Source organism: Aquila chrysaetos, chromosome 21, assembly GCF_900496995.4.
Source record: "Aquila chrysaetos chrysaetos chromosome 21, bAquChr1.4, whole genome shotgun sequence".
Lineage (NCBI taxonomy): Eukaryota > Metazoa > Chordata > Aves > Accipitriformes > Accipitridae > Aquila > Aquila chrysaetos.
In genome coordinates, this window is record NC_044024.1 from 3,351,953 (window position 1) to 3,378,356 (window position 26,404).

A 26,404-nucleotide genomic window follows, 5' to 3' on the forward strand; every position below is an offset into this window, starting at 1 on the left:
CCGCCGGCGGCGCCACGGGGAGGACGCCACAGCCTGCCCGCAAGTCCTCCGAGCCCATGAAGTACAAACTACTTCATCGCCTCTCACCAAATTTCATTCCCGCCACCAAGAACGCCCCATGTGTACGTAATGGAGGTATGGAACCCGCAGCACTTAATTTATTTTCTTTACCTTCTATTACTTCTCACTTATTTTTCAAGCATTATTCACTGGTCTGGCACCATTAAACCTCCTTGATCATGTTTGACTCAAAGATTAAAGAGTGTAGAGCACACAATCAAAAGAGCTGTTTAATTAAACTGGAACATGTTACAAAGTGTAGAAATAGAGCCCTACAAGTACGCGTAATTCAAGCTGTAAAAAGGTGAACTAAAATAAGAACATGCACAATGTGTTCACAGTATAAAGACTGTATATACAGACAGGACAGCAGAAGAAATACTATCCAAAATAGGGCCATAACACAATTTTAGGAGTTCCTTGAAGCATACTTCATTCACATTTTTGTGCTTATTGATTTTTGTTACAGGTATCCCACTGCTTTTATTTACAAACCTTCCTAGAAAAGGAGGTCATTTATGCAAATAAGATATTACAAATGCTTAGAAAAAGGCTGTGTAGAAAGAAATTCATAGAATTCATTGTCCATACTGAAGAGATGACATGGAGTACAAAATTCAGCAGTTGTTTTGCACTTTATAACCACAAATAAAGCACACATCCATATTCGTGGTAATAAACTGAAAGATGAAGTGCTGCCTAATTACCTGATTTGTAAGCAGCACCACAGAATAAAATTTGGGTAAGATTCTGATTTATTTAAATTCAGTGTCCTAACTCCAAATAGTCTTCAGGCAGAACAGTATTTTAAACTTCAGATCTCAGTTTTATGAGACTCCTGCTTAATTTGGTCTGTTTCTTGTTTCTTTCTCAAAGGAAAGGATGAGTTAGGCTCTATTAAAAAAAATAAAATTAAAACCCCCCATGTTTAGTACATGTAGCAGTATTTTTCAGATTCACTGGACCATGGACAATGAAACTGAAAGCTAACATCACGTTAGAGTATTTTTAATTTAATAGCACAGTCAAAAGCACTTTACTACAAAAAAAATTACGACTTTCATTATGTCTATAAATAGGCAACCTACTGAATTACCACATAGAATGTTAATGACATTAGCATTAATTCCTAATTAAACAATGAAGCAATATGCATTACAATCTGCCAGCAAAATATGCATAATCAGAAAAATTTCAAAAAAGTATAATTTTATGTTATTTTTATTAAGCAGTAAACAAAGAGTTTGTGCTGATTGCTGAAACCTTACTTGTAAAACAGAAAATGTCAGAGATGGAAAAAAGGACTTGGATAACCAATCTGCTATCCCAATCACATTATAATAGTTATATTTGGTTTTTTCTCAGAAAATCATTTGCACCTCTACTCAAGTATTACTGCTATGCATTTTTACAGTTATCATTAAGACTGTTCATTTTCTTTCTCAAATACATATATTACTTTTATATTTTATTGATATCTTGAAAGGCTTCAGAAAATATCTGTCACCATTTTACAGCTTTTTACTACGACATTAAAGGGAAATGACTCAACCAAGTTCATTGAGGAAACCAGTGCCAGAGCCAAAAAATATATCCACTTCTCTTGAATCCCAAGTTGATACATTATCCACTGCTTGTTGTTACTCTTCCAGTACTGCTTCCTCCCTCCTTTATCAACACTTGTGCACATGCATGCATTTTCAGACATCACTTCAGAAATGACACTGGAATAGACCATCTGAAGAGAACTGATGCAAACCAAATTTTTAAATGTATAGTCTATATACTGTGTGCATTTCAAGTGATATCTTAGCAGAGATGAGTATGTCCTTAAAACGTAACTGAGAGGGCTATTAGCTTTTACCATGATCACATTTTCATTTTAGATTCACACTGAGAGTCTGGAAAGGAATCTACAATTTCCTGGCTTAAAACTTCTATGGAAAGAAAATGCAAGCATCATGTACAATTGTCACCCAAATAAGTTATTTTACGGTGGCTTCCTTAATAGTAGATAGCATCTTCGCTGTTTTTCATAAAAGCATTTTATTTTTTTGTCTTAAAAATGTATGACATAATAATGAATACACCATTTTAAAAATTAAGTTTTATGTATTATTTCAGCATCCAAATATGGACCAGGAAAATACCACATGACTTAGCTAGTAAGTTGCTGCAAGATTCATATAGTGGGTTTTCTCTGAATAATCTATAGTCTAAAAATTATTCACTGAAGGTACTCAGCTAGGGCTTACACCAATTTTTGCACAGGAAAAAAGGCTGAATTCACTGGATAATTTATTCACAGCAAAGGACTCAACCATGACTTGCTGTGACTTTCACGCTACTGAAAAGTTCCCAAAGCAGAGAAATGTTTCGTTACATTGGTCTGACAGCTGGTCTCTCATCATGATTAAATGGCTTTCCCTTGGGTGAGCTCCAGAAATATGCTCAGGTTTGAAACAGAATAGATTCAGAATTCCACATTGGCCATCACAAAGTTTCTTATGTACGCACAGTCTAAAACACAGCACAGGAGCGTTTGGATTTGTAGGGTTTTTTAGGGGTTTTTTTTTTGGTTGGTTTTTTTTTTGTTTGTTTTGTTTGATTGGTTTTTTTAAGAGGGAAGACTCTTGTAAGCTATCCTTTTCTAGACTCCAAGTTTTGAGTAAGCCAGTCAGCCAGTAATTAAAAAACTTGTTCCTCAGTCTGGACATTCAACTCGGGTACAGAATACCAGCCAAATACCACACTGATTTTATGTCTTGTGAACTAGGCCTTGAGGTATCAATGAACTGCAGTCTAGCATGACGTTATCCTGATGTTTTATCACTGCGCTAATATGACTTACTAACCTACACAGCTTCAGGATCGAGACAACAACCACTTCCAACAGAGAAGCATTTCTTAGTCCAGCTCCATGCTTAGAGCAAAAGAAAAGGAATGAGATAAAGTTACCAGTACTCAACTAGATAATAAGCTTCCTGAAATTGGAGCAGCAAAAAAGCAACTATAAAAGCCAAAGCCACATTTGTTAGCCACCAGTGGTGACTGCTATCATGCAGTAACACCTCAGAAGAGAAGCCTCTCAGTCAGGACTATTTGAGATGGAGTGTCCACAGCCTTTGGCATGCTCCACTTACTGAAGTCTTAACCATACAGAATGGAGGAACAGCACTAAAGCCTTCTCCAGAGACCCAAATATATTATGAATTATGGGGTGGCACTTCAGAAGGAAGCATGATATATTGAAAATCTGTATCTAAAAATGTGGGTGTTCTGAGATTTCCTAAAATCAGCATTATCTGTATTAACAGGACAACCTCCTTGCACCATGCCTCTTACGGTAATCAAAAGATTAGATTGCCACTAAGAAAGTATTTTAGTTCTACTTGATGCTTTAATCTGTTTGAGTAAAAAAAATTCAGATAGGTAATAGGAAAAACTAAAATCGGGTGAAGCAGTGTACTACTGAATTCAGTATACTAGCCCGTTGTAAAACTTGCAACGCTCTCAAAGAAGCTTTTACCCAAGATTGAGAAGACACCTACATAAAACTGCCACTTGAGCTGCATTATATACACTGGGAGTCAACCATTGTCTACGCAACCATTGTTTAGTCAAATACATCTGAGTCTTGATATACACTCAGGTTGATATCTTCCATCTTTTTTGTCAATGTATGCAAGTAGTGTAAAATATATTGTCTGTTAGAATTGTGACAGGAAGAGTATTTTCTATTAAAGTCTCCTCTGATCAGAACTCCCATGCAGTCAACAACTGCATCTTCCTGATACTTCACTGTCAACTTTCTGAATCTCAAATGTCATTGAAATTTACAACATTCCTGCCTGGCTCCCCATCCAGATTTTGAAGAACCGTTCACTCTTACGAACAGGAACTGGCAGCCTGTAAATAAACGTAATGGTGGAATTGCTAATAAGCTCTGTTTCCACCAACAGTAATTTTTTTGCTAGATATGAGGCTGATGACATGATTTCCACCATGGCTGACCATTTCCTACTACTTACCTCTACAGCTGAAAGTATCGTTCTATGGTAACTTTTTATCACATTAAAAAAGTTATTCTTGAAATCATACACACCGAAGTTAAGACTTCCATCTGATTATTGAAGGAATCTTACTATTAAATTGGGTTGCAATAAATGAACATTTTGCATCAGTTTTTCAAACGTCCAGTGTCTCAACTACTTCTACATCTTACCAAAGATACTTCGCATTACTACTTACCCAAGGAATGCAAGCAACTGCCCTGCCACCACAACTCTCCCACATATTTTTGACAGTTTTGGTAATAGCAGGTAATTCTAACTTTTGGACATTCTATAGCGGTTGATTTCTGCAAAAGTTTAAATGATAAACTTCTATGAGTTAATAATTTTGTCATAAGAAATATATATATATACATACACACAGAGACACAAATCAATTAAGTTTCATGATGTGATCTCAGTAACCTGATCCCTTAGTTTGAAAATTAGCAACTGCACTAATTGCAGTCACAGAATTCTGAGGAAAAATAAAGAAGAGCATCAGCAGCAGACAACCCACCAGAATCTGCAGAGCTTACTGATAATTAATGGGAGAAGAGAACATTCATTATGGCAGAAAAGCTAAGAAAGATCTCTGGAGCAGTTTTGAGTAGTTCTGACACCATAATTTTTACTTTTTAAGGGGATGACTTGCTACTGATATAAAATTGTCAGATAAGTAAAAACTTAAAATGTACTGCAGAGGATTATATAAAAGATCTGCAGTAGTAACTGACTGAGCAACAAAATACACAATAAAGAATGGATAATCATATCCACAGTTAAACAAAAAATAATAGTTTTATTTGTACTGCAGTCCTCAGTGTGTGTGCCGGTTATTACTCTATTTATATGTTATTCCATTCTTTGTTAATTGTTGTCGCCTCATTCTGAAAAGCACATATATATTTTTTCCCCAGAGTCCATACACTGTTAGAAATTGTGTAGAAATCTCACACAGCAAAAAGGGAAATAAAAGTGCACGACTCAGTTGATCTCAGAGCATGAAGGTTATGACAAACAGCCCCCATTTTATCCTCCCCCTCCCACTACAACAATCCTGCTTTAGCTATTTTCATTTGTTTGTCTGTCTTTCCCTTCTTCTCTCCACCACCCGAGGAAAGTGGGTAGTTCACATGTTCTCCCACTCCCAGCCTGGAAAAAGTGTTGAGAAAATTAATTTTATCCTTTCAACAGATGAGATTATGGATTGTAAGTGACCTAGTCTCTTATTGTGTGAAAACAGTATTTTAATATTTCTGACTTGTCATTAATCAATACATTACTAGCAAATTGATCTTGAATTTAAGCTGTTGCAACTCAGCTGTTGCTGATGTAAAAAGATTTGGAGGGGAGAGAGAGGGGCCTAAAATACAGCGAGATCCAAAGCAAAAGGAGCCATGCAACCTCCTGAGTACAGAAAGTGGAATTGATACTAGCTACATAAAGAGAATCGTTAAAGGACCTCTAAGATTTGGAAGTGTATGGAAAATATAAAATACAATATAAAAGATAAAAACCCTGAAAATTCCCTAAGTCCTCTTCAGAGCATTTTAGTGAAATGGCACAAAGTACATGCTCCATCACACTTCCACACAGGAGCTGACAGTGCCTGGACATTTCTGAATCAGCAAGTCTAACATGAAGATTTTTTTTTCAGGGGTCAATTTTCCCATTGATGCAAGGAGGATTTACACATGCAAGTCCCATTAACATTAATAGGAGTTACCTACATAAATCCCCCTGCAATGATAGGAGAAAAGACCCCATAGTCTGCAAGGATCTAAGTTCTAATGATTACCTGTCAAATGGCCCTAAGCATCATCATCACCAGAAAAAGCAGACGTAGCAGCTTCATGGCTGAAAATACTTCCAAAGGAACAGTAACTAATTGCAGTCATACAGATAAGGCAATACAACAGCAGAAGGGAAAATGGCATAAAATTGACTGTTTGAATATTAAGGGTTAATCCAATTAACCAACTTAAAAAGAAAGTACTCATTAAAAAAGGAATTCAAACATATCAAAGCACTCCTTAGAAAAAAAAGGTGTGAATATTGTATGAGCTCCAAGGTGCTTGAAGGATAATACAGCTACTTGTTTAAAAATTCAATTAACCTTATCTTTCTTTAACTTGATTTATTAATAATCCCACAGATAAATTGCCAGTTTTTAAAAAGTCATGTTATCTTTGGAATACATCCTGTATGACAAGCCTTAAAAACTACTTCAAATAAGCCTAACCCTTACTTTGTATGCTTAAATCATTTAAAGCAAGAACAAAATGCAGTTCAGTGCATGATTTCTGTAAAATACAAAGATCAACAGTCTTATCTACTGCTATTGCAAGTGAGCTATTGGGTACTCAAGTACCATAGGAAAAAACATTTTATGTTTCCATTCACCACACGAACAAGACATGAAAACAGTTTTTAAGCAATCAATGTAGTGTAAAGTCATAGCCTACAACTTGTAGATTATTCTGTCTTATCTAAAATCAAATCTGCAATATTTCAAAACTTTGCTTTGGACACACAGGACTAAGATACTACTGTATATAAACTCGCTAACTTCTATAAACATACTGTGACACGTAAACTTCAATCATATTACAGATGCCAACATCAGGAAATTTCAGCTAAAAAATGAATTGCTTTTCTTGCATAATTGAAAGAAAACACAGAAAAATGCACTTGCAAGCAAACCTTTAATTTTCATCAAACGATTTCCTTGTAAACATAGAAGACAAAAAATTCAACTATGATCCCTATTATTGAAAGACAAACAGGGACTAGGTCCTCCACTTAGTTCTTTTACAGTTCTGTAGATGTTAAATACAATTACCATATACTCATGCTTTCCAATAGACATAAAAATTACAGCTAAATGAAGAGGCAGTCTGCTTATTACTATATATAAATAACTGCTCAATCACAAGCATCCAAAGATGACTGTTGTTTAACATTGGAAACATTTCAACCACAAATTTTTCTGAGGACTTTGGGATTATACACACAATGGTACCTATCCAATAAACAAAGAATGTAAACACAAACAAACTGTTTTTGAAATGCAAATTGGACAATGTATTATGATGCAAGACAAAGTGAAGTTAACAGTATCAGTTATGCTGTAAAAAAATAAATAAATTAACCTTTATGGCGTGAAGCCATTTAAAAGGGAGGCACATGCACCGTGGAACTGTACAAAAGCCTGGATGTGTCAAGTTCAGGCAGTGCTGAATATTCATTATTCAATGGTATTTTTTAATTTACGTACAGTATTTAAGCACTGCTAGAACTATATCTAAGTTCATGTAGAAGTTTGAACCCCAACTCATCAAAATTCAGTGATCTCTGTATTTAGATATACTACTGATCTACTGGGTGTACATTTTAAGGTACAACTTTAAGTAAATGCTAAATATTTTTCATCATCTGAATATCTAATTTCAAGCATTGTTCAGAAGAAGTGCAAATTTATCACGGTCATTTACAACAGCTTTCTTATTTTGTAATTTTTCATACAAACTAGGCTTATAAATACTTCAATAAATTTGTATAAATGCTTTATGATTTATCATTACAAAATGCATAATTTACAGCTATCACACTAATTTTAATCCTATTAACTGGGATCAATACAAACCTTTGGAATTATCAGTTGAACCTTCTCCCCACCACAAAAAACCTCAATTAATGATCATCTAAACTTCTCAGACGCCATACTTCAAAAAATTAACTACTGGCTTATTAAAGGCCCAAACACTGCAACAAATTCAGGGAAACTAACAACAGGTATGCTGCATTTATGATTTTAAATTTTGGTGGGAAATCCAGCATTAAGTTTAAATTGTGTTGTTTTCCTGACTACAGTAAATTAAGCCACTACTGAAAACGTGTGATCTATTAGATCTTATTAAAAAAAAAAAAATTTGAATGTAAAATAGTTTCATGTGAGGAACATCTACTGGATTATACTTGTTTCTAAATTATGGCATCAGTTTCAAAACCATACAAGAAATTTTTCATTAGAGAAATTAAAACTGACATCTATTACATATTCTAAAGCCACTCCAGAACTGTCAATATTATTGCCTTTAACATCCATTCATAAAACCACTTGGAAGGACAGATTGTGAAGCTCACCTTCAACTGTTTAATTAGCACAGATCCAATGATTTTTAGTAGAACTTTGATATGGTTAAACCACGACAGCTGTATCAGAAGATCATCCTCTGACTGGTAAGCCAACTTGCATATTTTCTCTTTTGACTAGTTTCGACTTGTTGCCTGTTTAAAAGATGGGAGGATTCCTTCCAAGATATAAACCAAAACCAAATTCTCTCAACAAATCACGCTATTTTAGCATTTTAAATTCAAACGCTTTCTTCTATGTTTTTTGTTTAGCTACAAATGTCCCTGGATCTGGTGGACCTACGACTATTTAGAAATGTCTCAGCTATCAATGAAATTATTTGACAAAGAAAGATTATTCAAGCTAAGGAAAGTAAGGCAATTGCAAATAATACGGCCATGGGTTTTTTAAACCTCTTTTTCTTCCCCTTCCTCCCTTACATTCTAGTTTGGGCAACCTCCTCTTGTACTAAGAGAACAGTGCTAATTCATTCTTCATTGTCTTCCTTCTTAACAGCAGTACTACCTCCGCTACTGCCTTCCTCAGTTGAGGATTCAGGTTTTGTCTCTGCTGAATTACTGAATCCAGACTCTTCTGGCACAATCTCATCTTCATCATAAATAATATCTTCTGGATTTGGTGGTGGTGGGCAAAATTCCTCTGTAGGAAACATTTCTTGGAAAATAGTCTCAGCCTATTCAGAAAAAAAAGCATAAAATAAACTTCACCTTGAAATGTAATACCTTGCAGCAATATTTTAGATATTTAAGATTAACCTCTGTTCTTTCAAATCAATAGTGATTTAATACCTTGACAGTATTGTAAACACATGGGAAATTCATTCCTTCTTGCAGTCCTCGAAAAAGAAAAAGCAATCTATCTTTTTACATTGTTCTACTAGGAAAGTCACAGCGCAGGGCTTTTTAAAAAAATGCTGGTCATTCTACGTTGTATCGAGAACAATGAAGATGATTTTTTGCGAGCAAAATGATCTTTTCCACTATAAAAATATCCCTAGCTGCAGTCAAATGCAAAGAATGGGAAAGATCTTGCCTCTTTCTAGAGAGAAGAATCCATTTCACATAACAAGCAAAACCAGGAAATTGTTAATATGTACAATCTACATCATATCTACATGGCTTTCCTTCTTAAATTTAAATATTACAAAAAAATTTCCATTTCTGTTTTTTTGAACAGCTCATACATAGGTCAGTTGAGAACTATTCTCATCCAATGGAATATTATCATTGAAAATATATGCATATTTGTATAAAATGCATTTATAATTTTTTCAAAAAACCTGTCTACCATTTTAATATATTATGTACGTACACCTATGTGCACAAATTATGCTTTCCTGAAAAGAACTGTATAAGCAACTTTTATTTAGATAAAAAGACAGTTACTCTTAAGATATAGCTCAAGGATTTAGTTTACAAGGCCACTTACTCTTCATGCCATTGAGGTTTAGAAATTAAGTACACACAAAAAGTCAAGTTTTTTAACCACTGCAATGAAAGACGTTAAAGAGAAATGTGTTCTTGATAACATCAGGGTAGTTGTTATTACAACAGACAGAATACAACTACAAAATCTGGGAGTAAAAGGAACCAAAATAATACAATCTTAGAAGTCTTGAGAACCAGACATTTTATAAAAACACAGGAGACCAAAAATCCTTTAAAAAAACCAAGAGTGCAAGGAGCTTTGTTAACTAAATAGTTTTACACATTCTTGTGCAAATAACCTATCTATAAGCTTGTCTTAACAAAAAAAAAAAAAGCTAGAGACACTCAGGAACTTATTTACTGAATTAACACGCACTTCACATTTCCATAAAGGTTTTATTTTTCAAGTCCTTAAGCTTCTAAGTCAAACAGAGACAACTGATGCACATCACAGTTATGTTTTGGGTTTCTAAAAAGGCAAAGGAATATTGCCTCTTGATTTTGTCTATTCAGTAAACTATGCCCTAAAGACGACCTGTGATGAGAGCTCCCACATAGGCAAGAATGCATTTAATCTTTATATTCATACTGCTACCAGACACTGCACTGAAAAAGCTGACAGTAGGGTCAGTTAATGCCAACTGCAAAGGCTGATTACATGATGCGGATTCCTGGACAAGAGGGAATTGTTTTCAGATTAATACATCATTGAGCATGTACCAAACAGCTTTCTGTGATAAACTTCACTGCCCACCAGCAGTGGATTTGTATCACCAGCACGTGGATGTAGGACTCCATTATTAACTGCTTAAATGACCCTGTCTACTCTCAGTTCAATTTAATTTTTCATTCTGCTTCCTAAATTTCACTCTTCCATACCCATTTAAAACTGTTTAAAACTATTTCTATTAGTATGAAAAAATATAAAAAAAAGTTCTATTCTCTACTTCAAAAACACGGTTTTGTAATTTGAAAACCTTGCCTAGTAAGCCTAGGGGGCAAGAGGGTACAAATATCTTACAAAAAGTTTACAAAACTAACTTTTTGAAGAGAAAGACTTTTTATTTCAAGTCTGCACTTGCCTTTGAAACTCCAAAGATATACTTAAACTATTACTATATTTAATAGAATATTGAAGAAAGGTGTCATATTTTGCACTAAATATATGACAAACTAGAGCAGACAAACATTTCCTATGCAGCTCTCAACAATTACTTGGTCTCCAACTAGTCTCAAAAAATGGTCAAATAATTATGAGGCTGAACATGGAAAGAAATTCCCAGTATGTTATGTAGGACATCATGACATTGATTATAATTGAACAATTTAATGGTATAGAGTGCTTTCAGGTCTACCAATTTTTTAAGTTAACCTTATCCAGCCGAAGTAATGCAGAATAACCAATAATAATTTAACAGCTCCTCCATTATAACACTTTGATACTTATTGTAACTAATTAAGTTCGTAAATAGTTCCTTTAATATTTAGTAGTTAAGTGTACAAGCTTTCAAGTGTGGACGCTTGAATTAAGCGCTGACATAAGCATATAAAACGTTTGCACAGATACTCTAATTTAATAACTGTTTGAAGTTGAATAAAACTATGTTTTGCTACTGGTTTACTGTATCCCAGGTACGCACCTTGATGGAATGTGGACAAGCTGTATGGGCTTTCATAGCAACTTTTACAGAGAACACTACCAAACTAACAGTAGTCTGAAATATGACACACTTGAATAACTCTGAAATCCTTCCAGATACAGAAAAAAACATAAACGGGTTAAAGGACAAATATTGGCATGACAATTTTAGTGCTCCCTCTTATGAACATGAAGATGCCTCAGAAATCTGAAATACTTCAGGAACATATTACTTTAGAACATAATAATTCATGTCAGGTTGCAGTAGGAAAAAAATAGAAAACTGGAAGCCAGATGCTTTACTTTACTTGATCTATATATACGGAATTTGAGGGACTCCTAAATGGCACTTTACATTTTATTTAGTCTGTCCTGACGGCAAGTAAATGCAGACATCAAAATTAATTCAATATTATACTAGGAATTTAACACTAAGTTAAAATAAAACAAGAATGAAGTCATTTGTACACTGAGCTGTAGATGGATAATCGTCTGTAAAAGTTGTGGTGTCTTGCCTTCTAAATAATGTACATCAGTACAATCAAATAGCATGACATATAGCAGTTAGTAATACTAATGGTAATGAAAACATAAATCATGGGAAGTATCATTAAAACAGTAAACACAGAACTCATTACAGAAATTAGATTCAATTTTCCAAGCCATCTCCAAGACTAACACACACAGTGGTTTTTTGGTGGTTTTTAAAGTGTTCTGATCCATGAGTTTTTAAATATTTCATGTTTGGAGATTTCCACCCCATTGCTAGGAAGATGAAAGCAATTTGTGGGTAGAAGGCACACCAACTTACATGTATTTCCCTTCTCCACTTGTCTAGAAGGTACCTGCATGCTAGATGGGAAGGGTGTATTCTAACTGTGAGTTCTGCTTTATCTTCAGCCTATTCTTCACTTTGTTCTCACATACGCTCCTCACGTTTATTTTCCCTTATGACTTAATTATAAATGTGTTTACACTAAAATATTTTTCACTCTAACTAGTGACCATTTGTTTGAAAATTTAAAACAGGTTCAAAAAAATGTAGCTTCTATCTACTCCTTCTGAAAGGCAGTGTTTTAGGCTCTTGATTGTTTCTCCTCCAAAATCTGCTTGTTTAACATCTATCTCACTGATGGTCAACAGATTTAACACAAAGGCTAACTACAGTACCCGGAATATTTAAACACAGCTTGATCTATAATACCGTAACTCATTGGTAAGAAAAAAAGCTCTTAAGGTAAGACAAAGCTGAAAAGAAAGAAAATGTAGCTATCAATTAGAAATAAGCTGGTTTTTTTAATTGTATTTAAACAGCTTTTAACTTGCACTGTTTTAAATAACATTAAAAAAAAAACCAACCTCATTTAGAAAAGAACTCATTTACAACTTAAAACTGCTACCATAATAATTGTCTTGCATTATTTTTTGTCTTTACAGTTCTTTGTCCTCTTGGGAGGCAAATTATGGCCTTGTAAAGCAAAATGAAGGGTACTATTAGCCCTTAATTATACTGTTCTGACCCTACAGTTCAGGCTATGTCAGCCTTTCCACTTTAAAATCTTACTTTTAAGAGGTTTATGACTTAGTCATAAAAAATAACCTGCAACTGGTGAGAAGATGGCATGCACGTTCTCTGACCATGGCCATTAAAAAAACAGCTTTAAAAATTACTAGTGCCAGTTAATCCTACAAAGATGTAAAAGTGTTCTCACGTTAGCTCTGAAAGCACCCTGACACCACAGTGCCTGCTGTGGTAGATTTGCCTAAGAATTTATACCTTCCTTATCAGGTGGATCTCTGAATGGAAGAGCAAAGGAGAAGCATTCCTGTATTTGTCTTTTGCTCAACAAGTCACAATCTACATACTTGCATGATCTTCTTGTCTTCTGCTCAATAGTAGTGGGGAAGGCACAATGAGAGGTATGATAGGAAGTTCTTTGTGAATTTCTACGTACCTACCCTTGAAGATCTGGTGTCCCTGCATATTCTGCCTATTGCCAACACAGAAGGTGGCTATTTCACCATCTCTCCATCTACCTAGTTTTGTTTAGGAAGCTTTCACTTTTCACCTCCAATTTCAAAGCACTAGTAGTTTGTCTTAAATTGAGTACTGGTATGGCATACCTACAACTAGGCAAGTTGCAACTGGTTCTCAGTTCAAGATTCTAGTTAGCGGGAGCTAGATACGTAGACACCCAAATACTGAGAACTAAAAGTTGGAACTGAGTGTGATTTGGTGCCAAATACTATCTCAAGGTCACGAAAAGAATGTTCCCCTCAATTCCTTCAGAGACAATTACACCATAATGTTTTAATACAGCACTACTAAGGCAAAGAGAAGGTAAACTGAGACAGATAGCTTAATGTACCAGATTAGTAATGATGCTGGGTTTTCTCCTAACAGGTTTTAGGTTTGCGACTATGACCTGCAGGTATTAAACTACTTTGATGATCCTTCCAACTTGAACTGTAGATAGGCTTTTCTGACCTTTGGTTTGTACTGCTTCTCTACTACTGTACCTCCTCTCTAACCTTACAGGTGAAAGACAACATATTTTGGGGAGTTATCATCTATATTTCTGAATTATTTGACAGTTTTTCCTTTCCACAGTATTAGAGCAAGTAGCCATTCTACTGAGATCAGCATCTTCAGGTACTGCTGCCTTCTAGGTTCCCTTTACCTGTTCACATTAACTATCTCCTACTCCTAACATTACTATATCAACTGACCTTTTCTCAAGTTTCCTCTATTCTCAATCCCACTGACATTCACTTTGCTCATTAAGTAAGATTTTTTGTATGTCTAACTGTGAAGTTCTATAGCTGTATTAGTACTAATTACCTAGCATAAAGCAGAATAATCCAGAACAAAAGCAGACTGTATTGGACTTTCTTACGTCTTTAAAATTAAAATCCTGCAACCAAAAAAACTGATGTGCCCAACCTGTTTGACAGCACAGTCATTTCCTAAAGCAGAGTCTGGTCCAGAACAGACATAAACATTTGAGGGTAAGCCATCATATGAATTTTTGTCAACTCCTGAAGAATCTCTCATGTTGAAGTAGACTGCCCAGAGGACTCTAGGTTTTTCCAGTTCTTCATTGTCAGTCTCTGAAAAGAAAAGAAAAAGTGTTTCCAGTAATCAATGCTCACGTGTAATACAGGAAATATGTAATCTAGCATACTAAAAGTCAATTTATTAACATGGAATTACTGTAATAAAGTGATTTTTTTTTCTTTAAAAATCCAATTAATCTTACTTTCCATTCTTTCCTGAGGTACTCTTCCATCACACTTTTTTTTTTCCCTTTACAACCATGGGTATGTAAACTCTACTTATTCTGTACACGCTATGCCATGTAAGAACCAGTTATCACCTAAAAGCATACTACCAAGAAGCTTGGTCTAAATTTAATGCCTTTCCACTTCATGTTATCCAGTTTACTCTGGATAAACTCCATGAGCATGTGACGCTCTGAACAAGTGCTCCACAGCTGTGCCAACTTGAAGCTATTGCATTCCATATGCAAAGATATTTTTCATCTATACTTCCCCCCCCCCCCCCCCCCATTTAATAGTTTATCTTTGTATGGGAGCTCTTCTCATAACAGACCTTTGTATGCTGTAAGACTGAGCATCTTCAAGCCAATCTAAGGAGTCTAACTAATGCTCATGGTTTAAATAAAAGAAATTTTAAAGCAAAATCCAGAAAGAATACTGCACCCCCAATTAAGTGCAGATAAAGACTTGCCAAAACCCAGAAGTACTCTGGGTATTTTGAGATGTGTGATATGCAGTAGAAACTCTAAACTGTGGAAACACTGCTAAATAAAAATAAATTATTAATTTATATTTATCTATGCGTACTGAGGACTTGTAATGTGCTCCAATACTCATTATGAATACAAAATGATCATAAACTACAACTTGCTGCTTCATCATCTGTACCTTCTTGCAGTTACTTCGCACATTCTTACAACCCCTCTGCGCACAGGCAGAAAAACCTCTGGGAAGATGAAGGTCACTTTTTAACAGTGCAGAATGCAACAGAGGAATACACAACATAGATTCTTAGCTTAATAGGTACTATTTGTTTGGCATATTTGCTGTCCCCTTTTTGGTATTTTACCTCCTCTAAAATAAATGAAGCTTGTAAAAGACCTTGTGAGATTTACTTCTTTCCAAGGAAGAAACTTCTAGATAACAACGGCATTCAAAACAGTATTTTAAAGCAGTTGAATTAGAAAAAAAAAAGAGATAAATCTATGCTATTCCTTTAGTATCTTTTTATAACTGTCAAATATTTAAAAAAAAATAGGTGCTAACCATACTGAACAGTTTGAAATCTAAATTAAATTCATCAGCCTGTGAAAGTCTAAGCCTTAATACAGGGCAAGATGCTCTTTAATATATTTAAAAGTTCACATTGCTCATAAAAGTTACTTCTTCCTCATTTAGGCAGGAAAATGAATGGAGTCCTCTTCTCCAGGTGACTTTGCCTCTTTGACCTGCCATGGCCCAGTGCTCACTTTATCTGGTGATTCATTTTCAATAACTCCAACAGTATTTGTTCTGACATTTTAATTAAAATACGACCACTACCTCATCCTGATGATAAAAAGGCCTATGTGTCAGTGAAAACTAGCTTTTCAGTGCCTCAGTGCACCTGAGGACCCCTATGATCACAGAGTTTCTACAGAAGAATTTCAGCCAGGTCCTAAACAATATATCATTTCAAAACTGGTTCACTTTTAACATTAAGATTAATGCCACCCCCCCAAATGATTAGAAGACACTAAACTGCAAGCCAATCTTTTCTTCACCAATTGAGTCTTTGAAACACATGGCACTGTCTTGAAAATTTAAGATATATGTTAAATATTAAAAGTTGGAAATTAGAAGGCTTTAAATTAACAAATAGCAACATGGAAAGTGTTTACAGCTCTCCAGTCTAACAAAATTTTCTACTTACAAACCCTACTTGTATTCTACATATTTGTTTTGTAAAGGCACTTTTATTATAAACATAGTAAAAAATTTACATCTTTGGGACATCAAAGATGCCTTTCCTGTAAGCAAAAAAGAAAATGCATCTTATTTAATACTTTACTTCCTGTTAAAAGCACTCTGTTTTCTAACAAAAACAGTAAGATATTTCCTTTTTAATTAAAAGGTAGAGGAAAAAAATACGTAAAAACAGAGAAGAACACAGAAAAACAAACTTGTGAAAAGTGAACTCAACCCTTCATGAAACACTGTTCTTGGTTACACAGCTCTGAGAGGAAAAAGAAAGACTGGCCACATAAATTACTGCATTCATTTTTTTTTAACAGGAGGAAATTCTACCTGAATTCATGTTATGCTTCATGAATGAAACATAACAGTAAATATTATAAGCAAACCAATTATAAATATTATAAAATACTTCCACATCTAACCAACTTGCCTACATACGAACATGAACACTTCCACTGACAGCTAAGTATTGTTTTCTCATAGAAGAACTATGATTTACTGTATTTAAGTATGAGCAGACTACATTTAAAAATGCTTTGCCAGGGTTAGAACACAGCAACACCTTCTATGTGCACACTACCAATTCTATGAGCATCTAGCAAAAATAAGATTGAATTCAAGATCTCGGGATTAAATTTCAAAGAATTCTGTGGAACTAGCTCAAAGTATCTCAGGGACAATTTCTTTCTAGGCAACAACTGCTTTGTCAACAGCTGCTTTCCTCTGGGACTGTGAAATTGTCCATCTCAAGGTCAAAGTGCATGAAAGTAGCTGGCAAAGGTTTCCTTGAATTTAGGGCCAAATAGTTCATTATTGGAAATTACTGGAAATCTATCTTCCTGATAACACTGCAGTGTGTAACAACTTTATGCTTCCACTGCTTAAAGGAGAATCCAGAGAATGTCAACTAAAAACAGCAAACAAGGAAGCACTTGAAGAAGACAACAAAAGAATGAGCAACAGTCTTACAGTGAGAGAAGGCAAAAAAACCCTAAGAAGCTTATAGCAATGAGCACACCTGGCAGCTGGAGGAGAAAAGCAAATCACTAACTTTTGGGGTTTTCATAACTTTTGTTAGGGATACCCAGGTGATAGAAATCACTAAAAGCAGGACAGCGTAAAAAAACAGATTCACAAATATTTCACTTCATTACTGCACCTTTGAAAGATATGCTGAGAAGCAAATATGTTTCCATGAAAAAGATAGTGTGAAAAATTAAAAAGGTGCTAGACCCTTATAGCCATGGTCCTTGTACAATGAAGTTAAACCACAGCTGAAGAAGACTTGGAACATTAGATCATGTAATACAAAAAACCTGACATCTGTCTAATCAATCTCATTCTCAAAATAGATTCCTTTACTTTGAAATGTTGATATCTAAATAGCAGCTCACCATATGTTGACTCTGATGACAGATTCAGAAGTTCAGTAACAGATACTTTAGTTACAAGGGTAAATTATGTTTTTGCAAAATAATCTCTTAATACTTCATTTATTTATTTTACCTTTTTCTGTATTTAGATTGAATAACTTCTGTACAACAGGCTCTAAATCTTCCCTAGCAGTTTTAGTTGATGGACAGGTTAAATGGACTAAATCTGTTAAAAGAGAACACAAACTAATTACTATCACCAATACACAGATATATAAATATAATTTACAATTTTAAAAAGGCATAACAGGCTTTTAGAAATCACTGCTCTTCATACAAATCATTTCCTTTAACCCAGAGAAGTAATGTATTATGGAAATACAGTGTATATACACCACACAGAGAAATTTTCTTAATACATCTCATAATTATCTCTCTCTTCCATATATGTTGGTAAGATGAAAGTAAAATTTAACATCAGCAGTGCAGACAGAGAGAATGCCATTCTATGAAAATGTGTCTACTGACACCAGGAAAAGCAGCAGCAAGAATCTGGACAACACATTGTATTTGCCATTAATAACCTCTAGAATCCCCAAGAGCATTCTTATCAGTGTTGACAGTCCAATAGTTCAACAACATACTAAACCCACAAATATGACTACTTTCATCAACGCTCTCCTTTAAGAGCTAAATTGGGACTGAGTGGGAATTTGGAAATTTGGCTACTCACAGTTTAAGTCTGGCTGTACAGGAGTAAGTAGGAAGCTATCTTTCTCCAGTGAAGTAAAAAGTTTGAGCAAGACTTCCATTTCTTTTATCGTACTAAACAGTAAATAGGGGATGAAGTGAACAGATGCATGTTTTACTTTACAGCTCAAGCGGGCTGGCCATTAACTATTTCTCTCCAGCCACATGGAGAATGAAGAACACTGGGAACACTGTCATGTTTTGACAAACCAGGGAGAATTTAAAGATAAGCACTGCTGAATATCAGAGAACTGTGCTGCGATGTAAGTTATGACACATGCAATCCCTTGGTACAACATAACAAAAAAGCTCTACAGCATTTTATTCATCCACCTTCTTATAGGATGGGAGAAAGAACAGTTTTGTGTTTGGGTAAGGGTAGAATTAGGTTAGGTGGGCCAGTAAGGATTTCTGACAATTTGCAAAACTGATTTCAAGTACTTGATTTCAAGAGGTGCTCTTGCTTTGGACCACAAGAACACATTTGTGGAACTACATAATTGATCAAAATTCACCTCACAGCAGGGGCAAATCAACATCACGAAATCCAATTTTGTATTTGTGAAAATTCACAGTTTTGCTTGAATAATGCAGATTTTATATTTAAATTTCTCGCTAATGTACTTGTCTTCATGAAAATTAAGTTGCTAAACAGATTCCTCATGCAACATACTATTCCTTCATTTGTTCTGTTTTGCAAACTAGTGAAGTTGCTGACTCCTTAGAAGAGATAATCACTTGATGCAGCTCTTGACCTCTTTTCTGTTCCATTGGTCTGTATTCAGATACAGAACCAGCTACTCTGCTGCTTTATCCCACCTGATTTTACATCCACTCATTCAGATATTTAAAACCCTCATCTTAAAGCTTTTTATAAAACCACCTTAACTGACTCATTTGCTACTGAATAGTTGTCTGGGAACTTACCAGCAAAGAAATATCTGTCAGAGAATCATGAAGAAGTTTAACATATCTTTGTATGAAGTTTAAACTGATTCATTTTTTCTTCATTACTGTACATTTCTGATCAGTTCAATAGCAATGTATAGCTATGGTGTTATTTTAAATCCATATAACATTTTTCTCTTTTCACTCTGAAATCTGGCTATATTTGTGTCGTTATTTATAAGTACATCAAAGGTATCTTGAATGATTTCCTGGCCGCAGCTATGCCACAGTAAGTTTGACACTGACTCCAGGCGACCAGAAATTTAACCCTTCATGCTCCTCTTCTTTCAGCTTGCACACACAGAGATTATATTCAAACATTAATAGCCATTTTTTATTTAACCAAAACCAAACCTTCTGTCTAGAAGGAGTATGTACTAAAAAAAGTAAAAGAAAACAGGTGGTGATAATGAAAGTCTCCCTGTAACCTTAACTAAATGTTTACAATCCCAAACGTTGTAATACCATCTATTCTTTCCTCAAAAAAACCAGCTATAAATCACTAAAGTTCACATCATTTACTTTCTATAAAATCTTTTTTATTATCTTTAAGGTTATAGCTATGAGTCACAGTCATCAGTATATATTTTGATTATAGTTGATTTACTCGAGTATAACTGCATTAGTTACAGTGGTTGCCAACATTTGTCTTCAAGTAATTCTTCTAGCAAGAAGAACGATGAGTTTAGTTCATGATTTCATCATTACAGTCTCAATTTTTAGGGCAAGTGAAGGAGTTTGGTTCCACTCAACTGGCATTACAGATTATGTGCCTGTCATTTATGCAGTGTGATCAAAGAGTAGATGTATTTGTATACTTATCTTAAATAATTGTTTGACGGAGAAATCACTCAGGTTAAAACCCATTTACAGATAATGATGTAAAAGTTTTTTAAAAAATTATGAATTATGTCCCATAACTAGAACTGAGCTATACCTAAAATAGAACTATATTATTTCAATACATGAAGACAAATTTCATGAAGGAACGTAGTACCTTCTCTTCTGAAATGAAAAGAATTTATGGAGAAAAGTAAATAACAGAAACCTTAATTTTTCAGCAGCACAGAAATTGTCATGAAACTAATAATTTACACCTACTTGAACATCAATCCTTTAATTTCACTTCCTGCTATATGTATTTTGTGAACTCTTAAATAAAGTATATCACCTATTTAAAGGATAAGTATTAACAACATGCTTTATAGCACTAAGTTCTTAATTACAGGTTTGTTTGGGGTTTTTTATTAAGTAGGAAATATTACTTTGAATTACTTAATCATTTAGTTCACTCTTCTTTCATATGCAAAGAACTGAGTTCAAGCCTAGGTAACAGTAAAAGAAATTGGTTATTATTACAGTTACTTATTTTTGGTTAAAAAGCATTAGGTCAGGCAACCTCTAATTCTATGTATCTGCCGTAGTGTCCCAAACTGATATTCTAATTAACAGAATTCAGAAGAATTTGGAAAGAAAAATAAATACCCAGTAAGAACATTTTGTTGCTCATCTATTTCAAGTTCACATAAAATACCAACAAGAGTCATAAAGCCCTGTACATAGAAAACTGTTAATGGAAATACTGGGATGTCCCTTCTAGAAAGGTGATCTCTGTGATATTTTTAGAATTAAAGAATCTAATGCAGTAGATGACAATAACAAAGTTCTTAAAAGAATTTTTATAACTGTACCTCAAATATATCATGATGCACTCCTTCCCTCTCTAAATCTCATAATGGGACACAATCCCACCTCTACCAAAACTTTCAGAAGATAAAAAGCCCCCAAATACAGTGTATTTCAGGTACTTCAATTTAATAGTTCAGCTAAGGTAGTCCATTTTCAAAAAAACAAACTAACGACAAACTACCAGTAAGATGTGCTCCAAAATATTCTGACAGAAATAATATTGAAATATACTTGATGCTTGTACTGAAAACCCATCCTTATGAAACCAAAAATTTGTAACACTTTTTACAAGGCCACAGAGTCCTACAGCATAAAGATTCTCTTAAATTTCAAAGGCAGTCTGAAAGGAAAAAAAAAACGAAAACAAAAAACAAACATGCATCCATGTTAACCTAGATCCCACCTTTTTGCTTACAGTTTTTTTCAGAAATTATTTGAGAAAATACTTTGGGTGGGTTTTGGCCCTTTAATTATAGTGGTAAGAGAAATTCTTGGCAGAAAATTTTACAAAGAAAACATTTCTAAGTTAAAAAAAACTTAATATTTTGACTTGAAGACTGCACAATCTTAGCTAGTTGCAGTGGAGAAGAAACAGTCTGCTAGAGCTCTCCACTAACCTTATCTGCCATTCTACTAAATCTTCAGTTGTCTTAACAATCTTGCAGAATAAACAAAATGTGGAATTCTAATACTTTTTTTATCTAAAAAAAAAAAAAAAAAAAAAATACAGCAGTCATATCAAAAAGCTCTTTGTTGGTGCTATTTTATAATTACAGTACAGTAAACAGAGTATTGTCCCAGTACTAATAAGACTACAACTATCAAGCTTATTAGGCACCTAAGTGTTAAAAGGAACATTTGACATGTGATCTGTTTGGAAATAAAGAACAATATATTTCATTACCATGAAAATCACAATAAGAGTTTACATAAATAATTATCACTAGTAAATTTAAAAAAGACTGAATGCAACAAGAATCTTGTAATATGATTCCTAAGCCATATGAAGCAGCACACAACTGCTACAGAATGAAGACAATGGACTATTTCTCTCATCTGCTGGTAACAGTAACCTACTACACCCTGTTTTCTCAGGTAATAATAGCCTGGTCATTGTGCAGCAGAGGAATGATATGCACATATTTTAAATTTTGTTTCAGAGGTGATATAGTCAAAAGGAAAAATATAGTTAAGATTACATATACCCTGTACTTACAAGTGTCCTTCATGCATGTCATGGTTGAGGAACACAACTCAATGACGCAAACTGCTGGTTTTCCTAGGTCCACTGGAGGCACTGTCAAAATGGAAACCTATCAAGTAGAAAGGAACAACTTATGTTAAAGAAGAGTAACATGGAGGATGAGGCAACCAAACCAATTCTGAGTAAAGGTGAAAAATAACTGCAGACAGTTATACAATTTTGTTTTCTGGTTTATTAGTAACAATTTGTGCAATCAGTCCTGCAGAATTTGAGCATTCAAGAATTTCTACCCAAGTCAGCAAGGCCACCTTTGTTAGCAATGTCTGCAGCTGCCAAACAGAAAGAAAACCTCCTATCACAGCCTTTTCCAAAAGGATGACAGTTTAGAAACTCTGATGGCAAGAGACTGCAAAATCTTTTTTGAACACTGGGCAGAGCACTGTTAGTGGAGAATGACTGGAGAACTTTTATGCAGGACTGCTACTAGTAAGACTTAGGAAGAACAGACTTGTCTGTCATATATGTTCTTATTTTGTAGATCCTATTTAACCTGTAAGAATACAGGAAAGGTACAGAAGAAACACTTAACACAGATTAATAACCTTTAAAATTAAGGTCTGCAAAGACTGATGAAGCAGAACATTTAAAGAAGGATCTGAAAGTGTACAATAAGAACTTCAAACAGTAAAAGTGAATGTTAAATACAACAAGGGAACTTTTAACAAAGTTTAGACAAGATAAATAATTAACAGTTAACAGAATACTAAGAGTAACAGTTTATTAAAAAGCAAGCAAAATAAACTACCTTAAAGACAAAAACTTAGAAACTATGTTAATATAGTGCAAACCAAACAGGGAAACCCAAGCCATGGAACTAAAACGAAATAAAATAAAATTCCTAATAGTTTTTATAGAAACTCACGAATTAAACAATTATCAGTAGAAACAGCTGACTAAAAAGCTGGATTCATGCAGAAACAAAAGCCTGAATTAATTCCTGCCAACTTACAATTCATGAAGAGGTAAGTGATACAAAATTGATACATACCTGCTGCTCTGAATCTGTGTTTAGTACAGACTGATCTGTAATGAGCACTGCTCTGGAGATCTGCCTACAATTAAACAGAACAATTCTGGCATTTCACAAAAGCATAAAAAGTAGCAATTTGGATTCACAGTTTTGGCAATACCAATCTAAACATAATACTGTGGGAAGGCTATTTATGATTGTTAGTGGGATATCTTGCCTGTTGCTGAAGTAGGAGCACATCTGGAACACTAATGTAGTATTTTCAATGACCAAAATAGATGAATAAATAAGCCAGTGCTGTTATGTAAAACGGCTGGAATATCCTTCTGATTTTTTAAAAAATCTTTTGTTTATTTGATCAAGATTAGTAGCAGCATATTACAGGACTTTTATGTTCCAAACAGCACAGGACACTTTGGACTAAGGGGGAATATACTAGGGTGGAGCTCACGAATTGAAGTTTCTAATCCTCCATTGCCTATGATTATTTCTGCATTGCACCTACTACTACAGTTTTGCTAATATCTGCAGTATTTTGAAGACAAAGGCAGCAGCATATGTCCAATGCTTTTGGCAAGAACAACAAAAATCAGAGAAAACAATGACTTTTAATACTTTTCTAAACCTGACCAAATTTCAAGTGAGAACAGCAATAGGCACCTCCACCTTCCGAACACTTTTTAACAAATATGAAATCCTAATGCACTTAGAGCTATTGGATTTTTTATAAGGCAAAGGGGAATATGATTTAGAGGACAATTTAAGAAAACCTAAAGATAGAAAGTATACAGTATGCCCTTAAGTATATAGAAGACGACAAAAACTATGCACAGAACTAAGCTGTACTGCAAAGATAAAGCAGGAGACAATAATCTCTTAAATTTAACTTGCAGGGTACTTCATACACTATTATTTAAAGAAATTTATTATGTTTACTGTTCTATCACATACCTGTAACACACACTTGTGCATACGCTCTCTGAAAGGTAACTATCCTCCACAATAAAATAATTAGCACTTATTCTTTGTCCAAAATGATCCACAATAGCTTTGCATCTGTTTTTAAAAAAAAAAAAAAAAAATCAAACCAAAATAAGATATTTAGGTATAAGGTAACAAAAGCGTGTTTAAGTTTTCGAAATTGAGTTGTATAGCACATCATTTATATCTTTCAAATAAGTTAGTTACACATTTAACAGGTGAACCCCTGAAACAACTCAACTGAAATTGATAATTAAATCATAAACTTACACATTCTACCTGGTATATACAATTTTTTACTTGCAATGCAATTATAGATAATGATATTGGAACATTAATAAACTGGTCACTTTATAAGGAAAACTAAATATAAGCTAATAACACTGGCATTTGATTATACATGAAAATGGCATACATTTCTTACTTCATGATACATGGAAAAGTAATACTGTGAATTATTTTGTAGGTGCTACCCTATTGCAGTGTTATTTTTCCCCAGTCAGCAACCTTTACCAACGACAAGTTTATTTTGACAATAATATTTGACAAATTAAATGGCAAATTAACTTAAGAGATGGAAGGAAAAATCCCTGAGAAATGTGTGCATCAGACTGTTCCTAGAGAACTTTTCTGAGCTTCTATATTCGTGACTAAATGCACTATTTATCTCTAAATTACACAAAAAAGGATTAACTTAGCCACATTGCTTTAAGAGCAACACAAACATTCTTGATAGATACTGTTTGTCTTTGAACATATACAAATTCTAACCCAAACATGTATTAGTCTGCCTCAGGCAATTCTTGAAAAATTAAAAAGAAAAACCCAAGGACCAGCCTTGCCCCCCCAGCCCGCCCATCTTTCTGAATGCAAGCAGGTCAAAATAAAATGAGATTAATTAAAAGTCAAGACATTGCTACAAAAATTTTGAAGATTCAAGTGCAACACAACACACTAACACTCTTGTAAATGGGACAGAAATGAAAACCACAGGAAAGAAGCAATTCAGAGAGCTTAAATGAGAACAGGATAGAAATTTCAGATTTTAATGGGGAAAGATCTCTATGAAAGAACAAACTTCAGACTTATATATAACATATATGAAACTAAATCATATATATGAGACAAATAAAAAGGAGGCTGCATACAGATACTAACTAAAAATTTCTACTGCTGATTCCTACATGCCATGATCTGTGTTCTATTTAATTGTACATAGTCTCCTCAAACTGAGACATTGCAAACATTTTTAGAAACTCCTAGAGGTTTAAAGAGCACCTATCTTAATGAATGCTTTTCCTATGTAAAGTGCAAGGAAAATATGTGCACTACAGTTTCTTTCTTTACAGTTTGTTTCCATATCCTAAGAGACTTTAAGGCTTAATACTGATTTCTAAAACAAGATTTTAAGATTTTCTACAATATCAGAACACTTCCTGTAAAAATAAATAAAGCAAATTAGCTTTATTTAACTTTTGCTTGGTTTATGAAAGTTACTGCATATTTTTTTTTTAAATTAAATTCTTCTGAATCAGTATCTCAATGTTTCAGTCTATTTAATATACAGGATTCAAACCAGTAAATGCTCTCTCGCACATTTACACACACACACATGCATGCACACACAGGGAAACATCAAAAGAAACAAAAGGATACCCAGTACAGAGATCCCTTACAGATTTAAATGTGTTTTATCATAGTGCAACATTATTCCTGTATCAGTAGGTATCTGACATGCAAGTTATGCCTTACGAACAAACAACGTTTCTGTAACTTCTATTTATTCATTAGCTTCTGTGATCAAAACAATCTATAAAACTAGAGATGAGAACCAAACCTAACTAAGTAACAGCAATCAGCTGCCACTAGCTTTAGTAAACCACTTGCTTCTGCAGTGTGAAATGAGAATGGAAAAAGGGTGCATTCAATGCTTATTTACAAACATAAGAGGTTTACGACAATTAAGCATGTTTTTATAACACTAACTTCTAACGCTGATTTCATAGGAACCTGGATACTACATATATACCTATATGCAAATTCAACAGATAACTTGAAAACAGTAATTAAAAGAAG

At 34.2% G+C, this 26,404-nt stretch overlaps 1 protein-coding gene across 2 annotated transcripts in view; it reads right to left on the reverse strand.

Moving 5' to 3' along the window:
- Positions 1–272: 272 nt before the first annotated feature.
- Positions 273–26,404, reverse strand: part of CHM (CHM Rab escort protein) — an 80,244-nt gene continuing 54,112 nt past the window's right edge. The window contains exons 10-17 of one of the 2 annotated variants that reach the window (XM_041119088.1): positions 24,299–24,403; positions 23,366–23,429; positions 22,330–22,426; positions 17,860–17,952; positions 14,282–14,448; positions 8,776–8,944; positions 6,807–6,818; positions 273–5,999 (exon numbers count right to left, since the gene is read on the reverse strand). In XM_041119088.1, the coding sequence (XP_040975022.1) occupies positions 5,917–5,999; positions 6,807–6,818; positions 8,776–8,944; positions 14,282–14,448; positions 17,860–17,952; positions 22,330–22,426; positions 23,366–23,429; positions 24,299–24,403 (790 nt within the window). In that variant the 3' untranslated portion in view covers positions 273–5,916. Of the gene's footprint in view, positions 6,000–6,801; positions 8,945–14,281; positions 14,449–17,859; positions 17,953–22,329; positions 22,427–23,365; positions 23,430–24,298; positions 24,404–26,404 lie in introns of those variants that run through there. The other variant, XM_029997089.1, reaches the window with a different exon arrangement.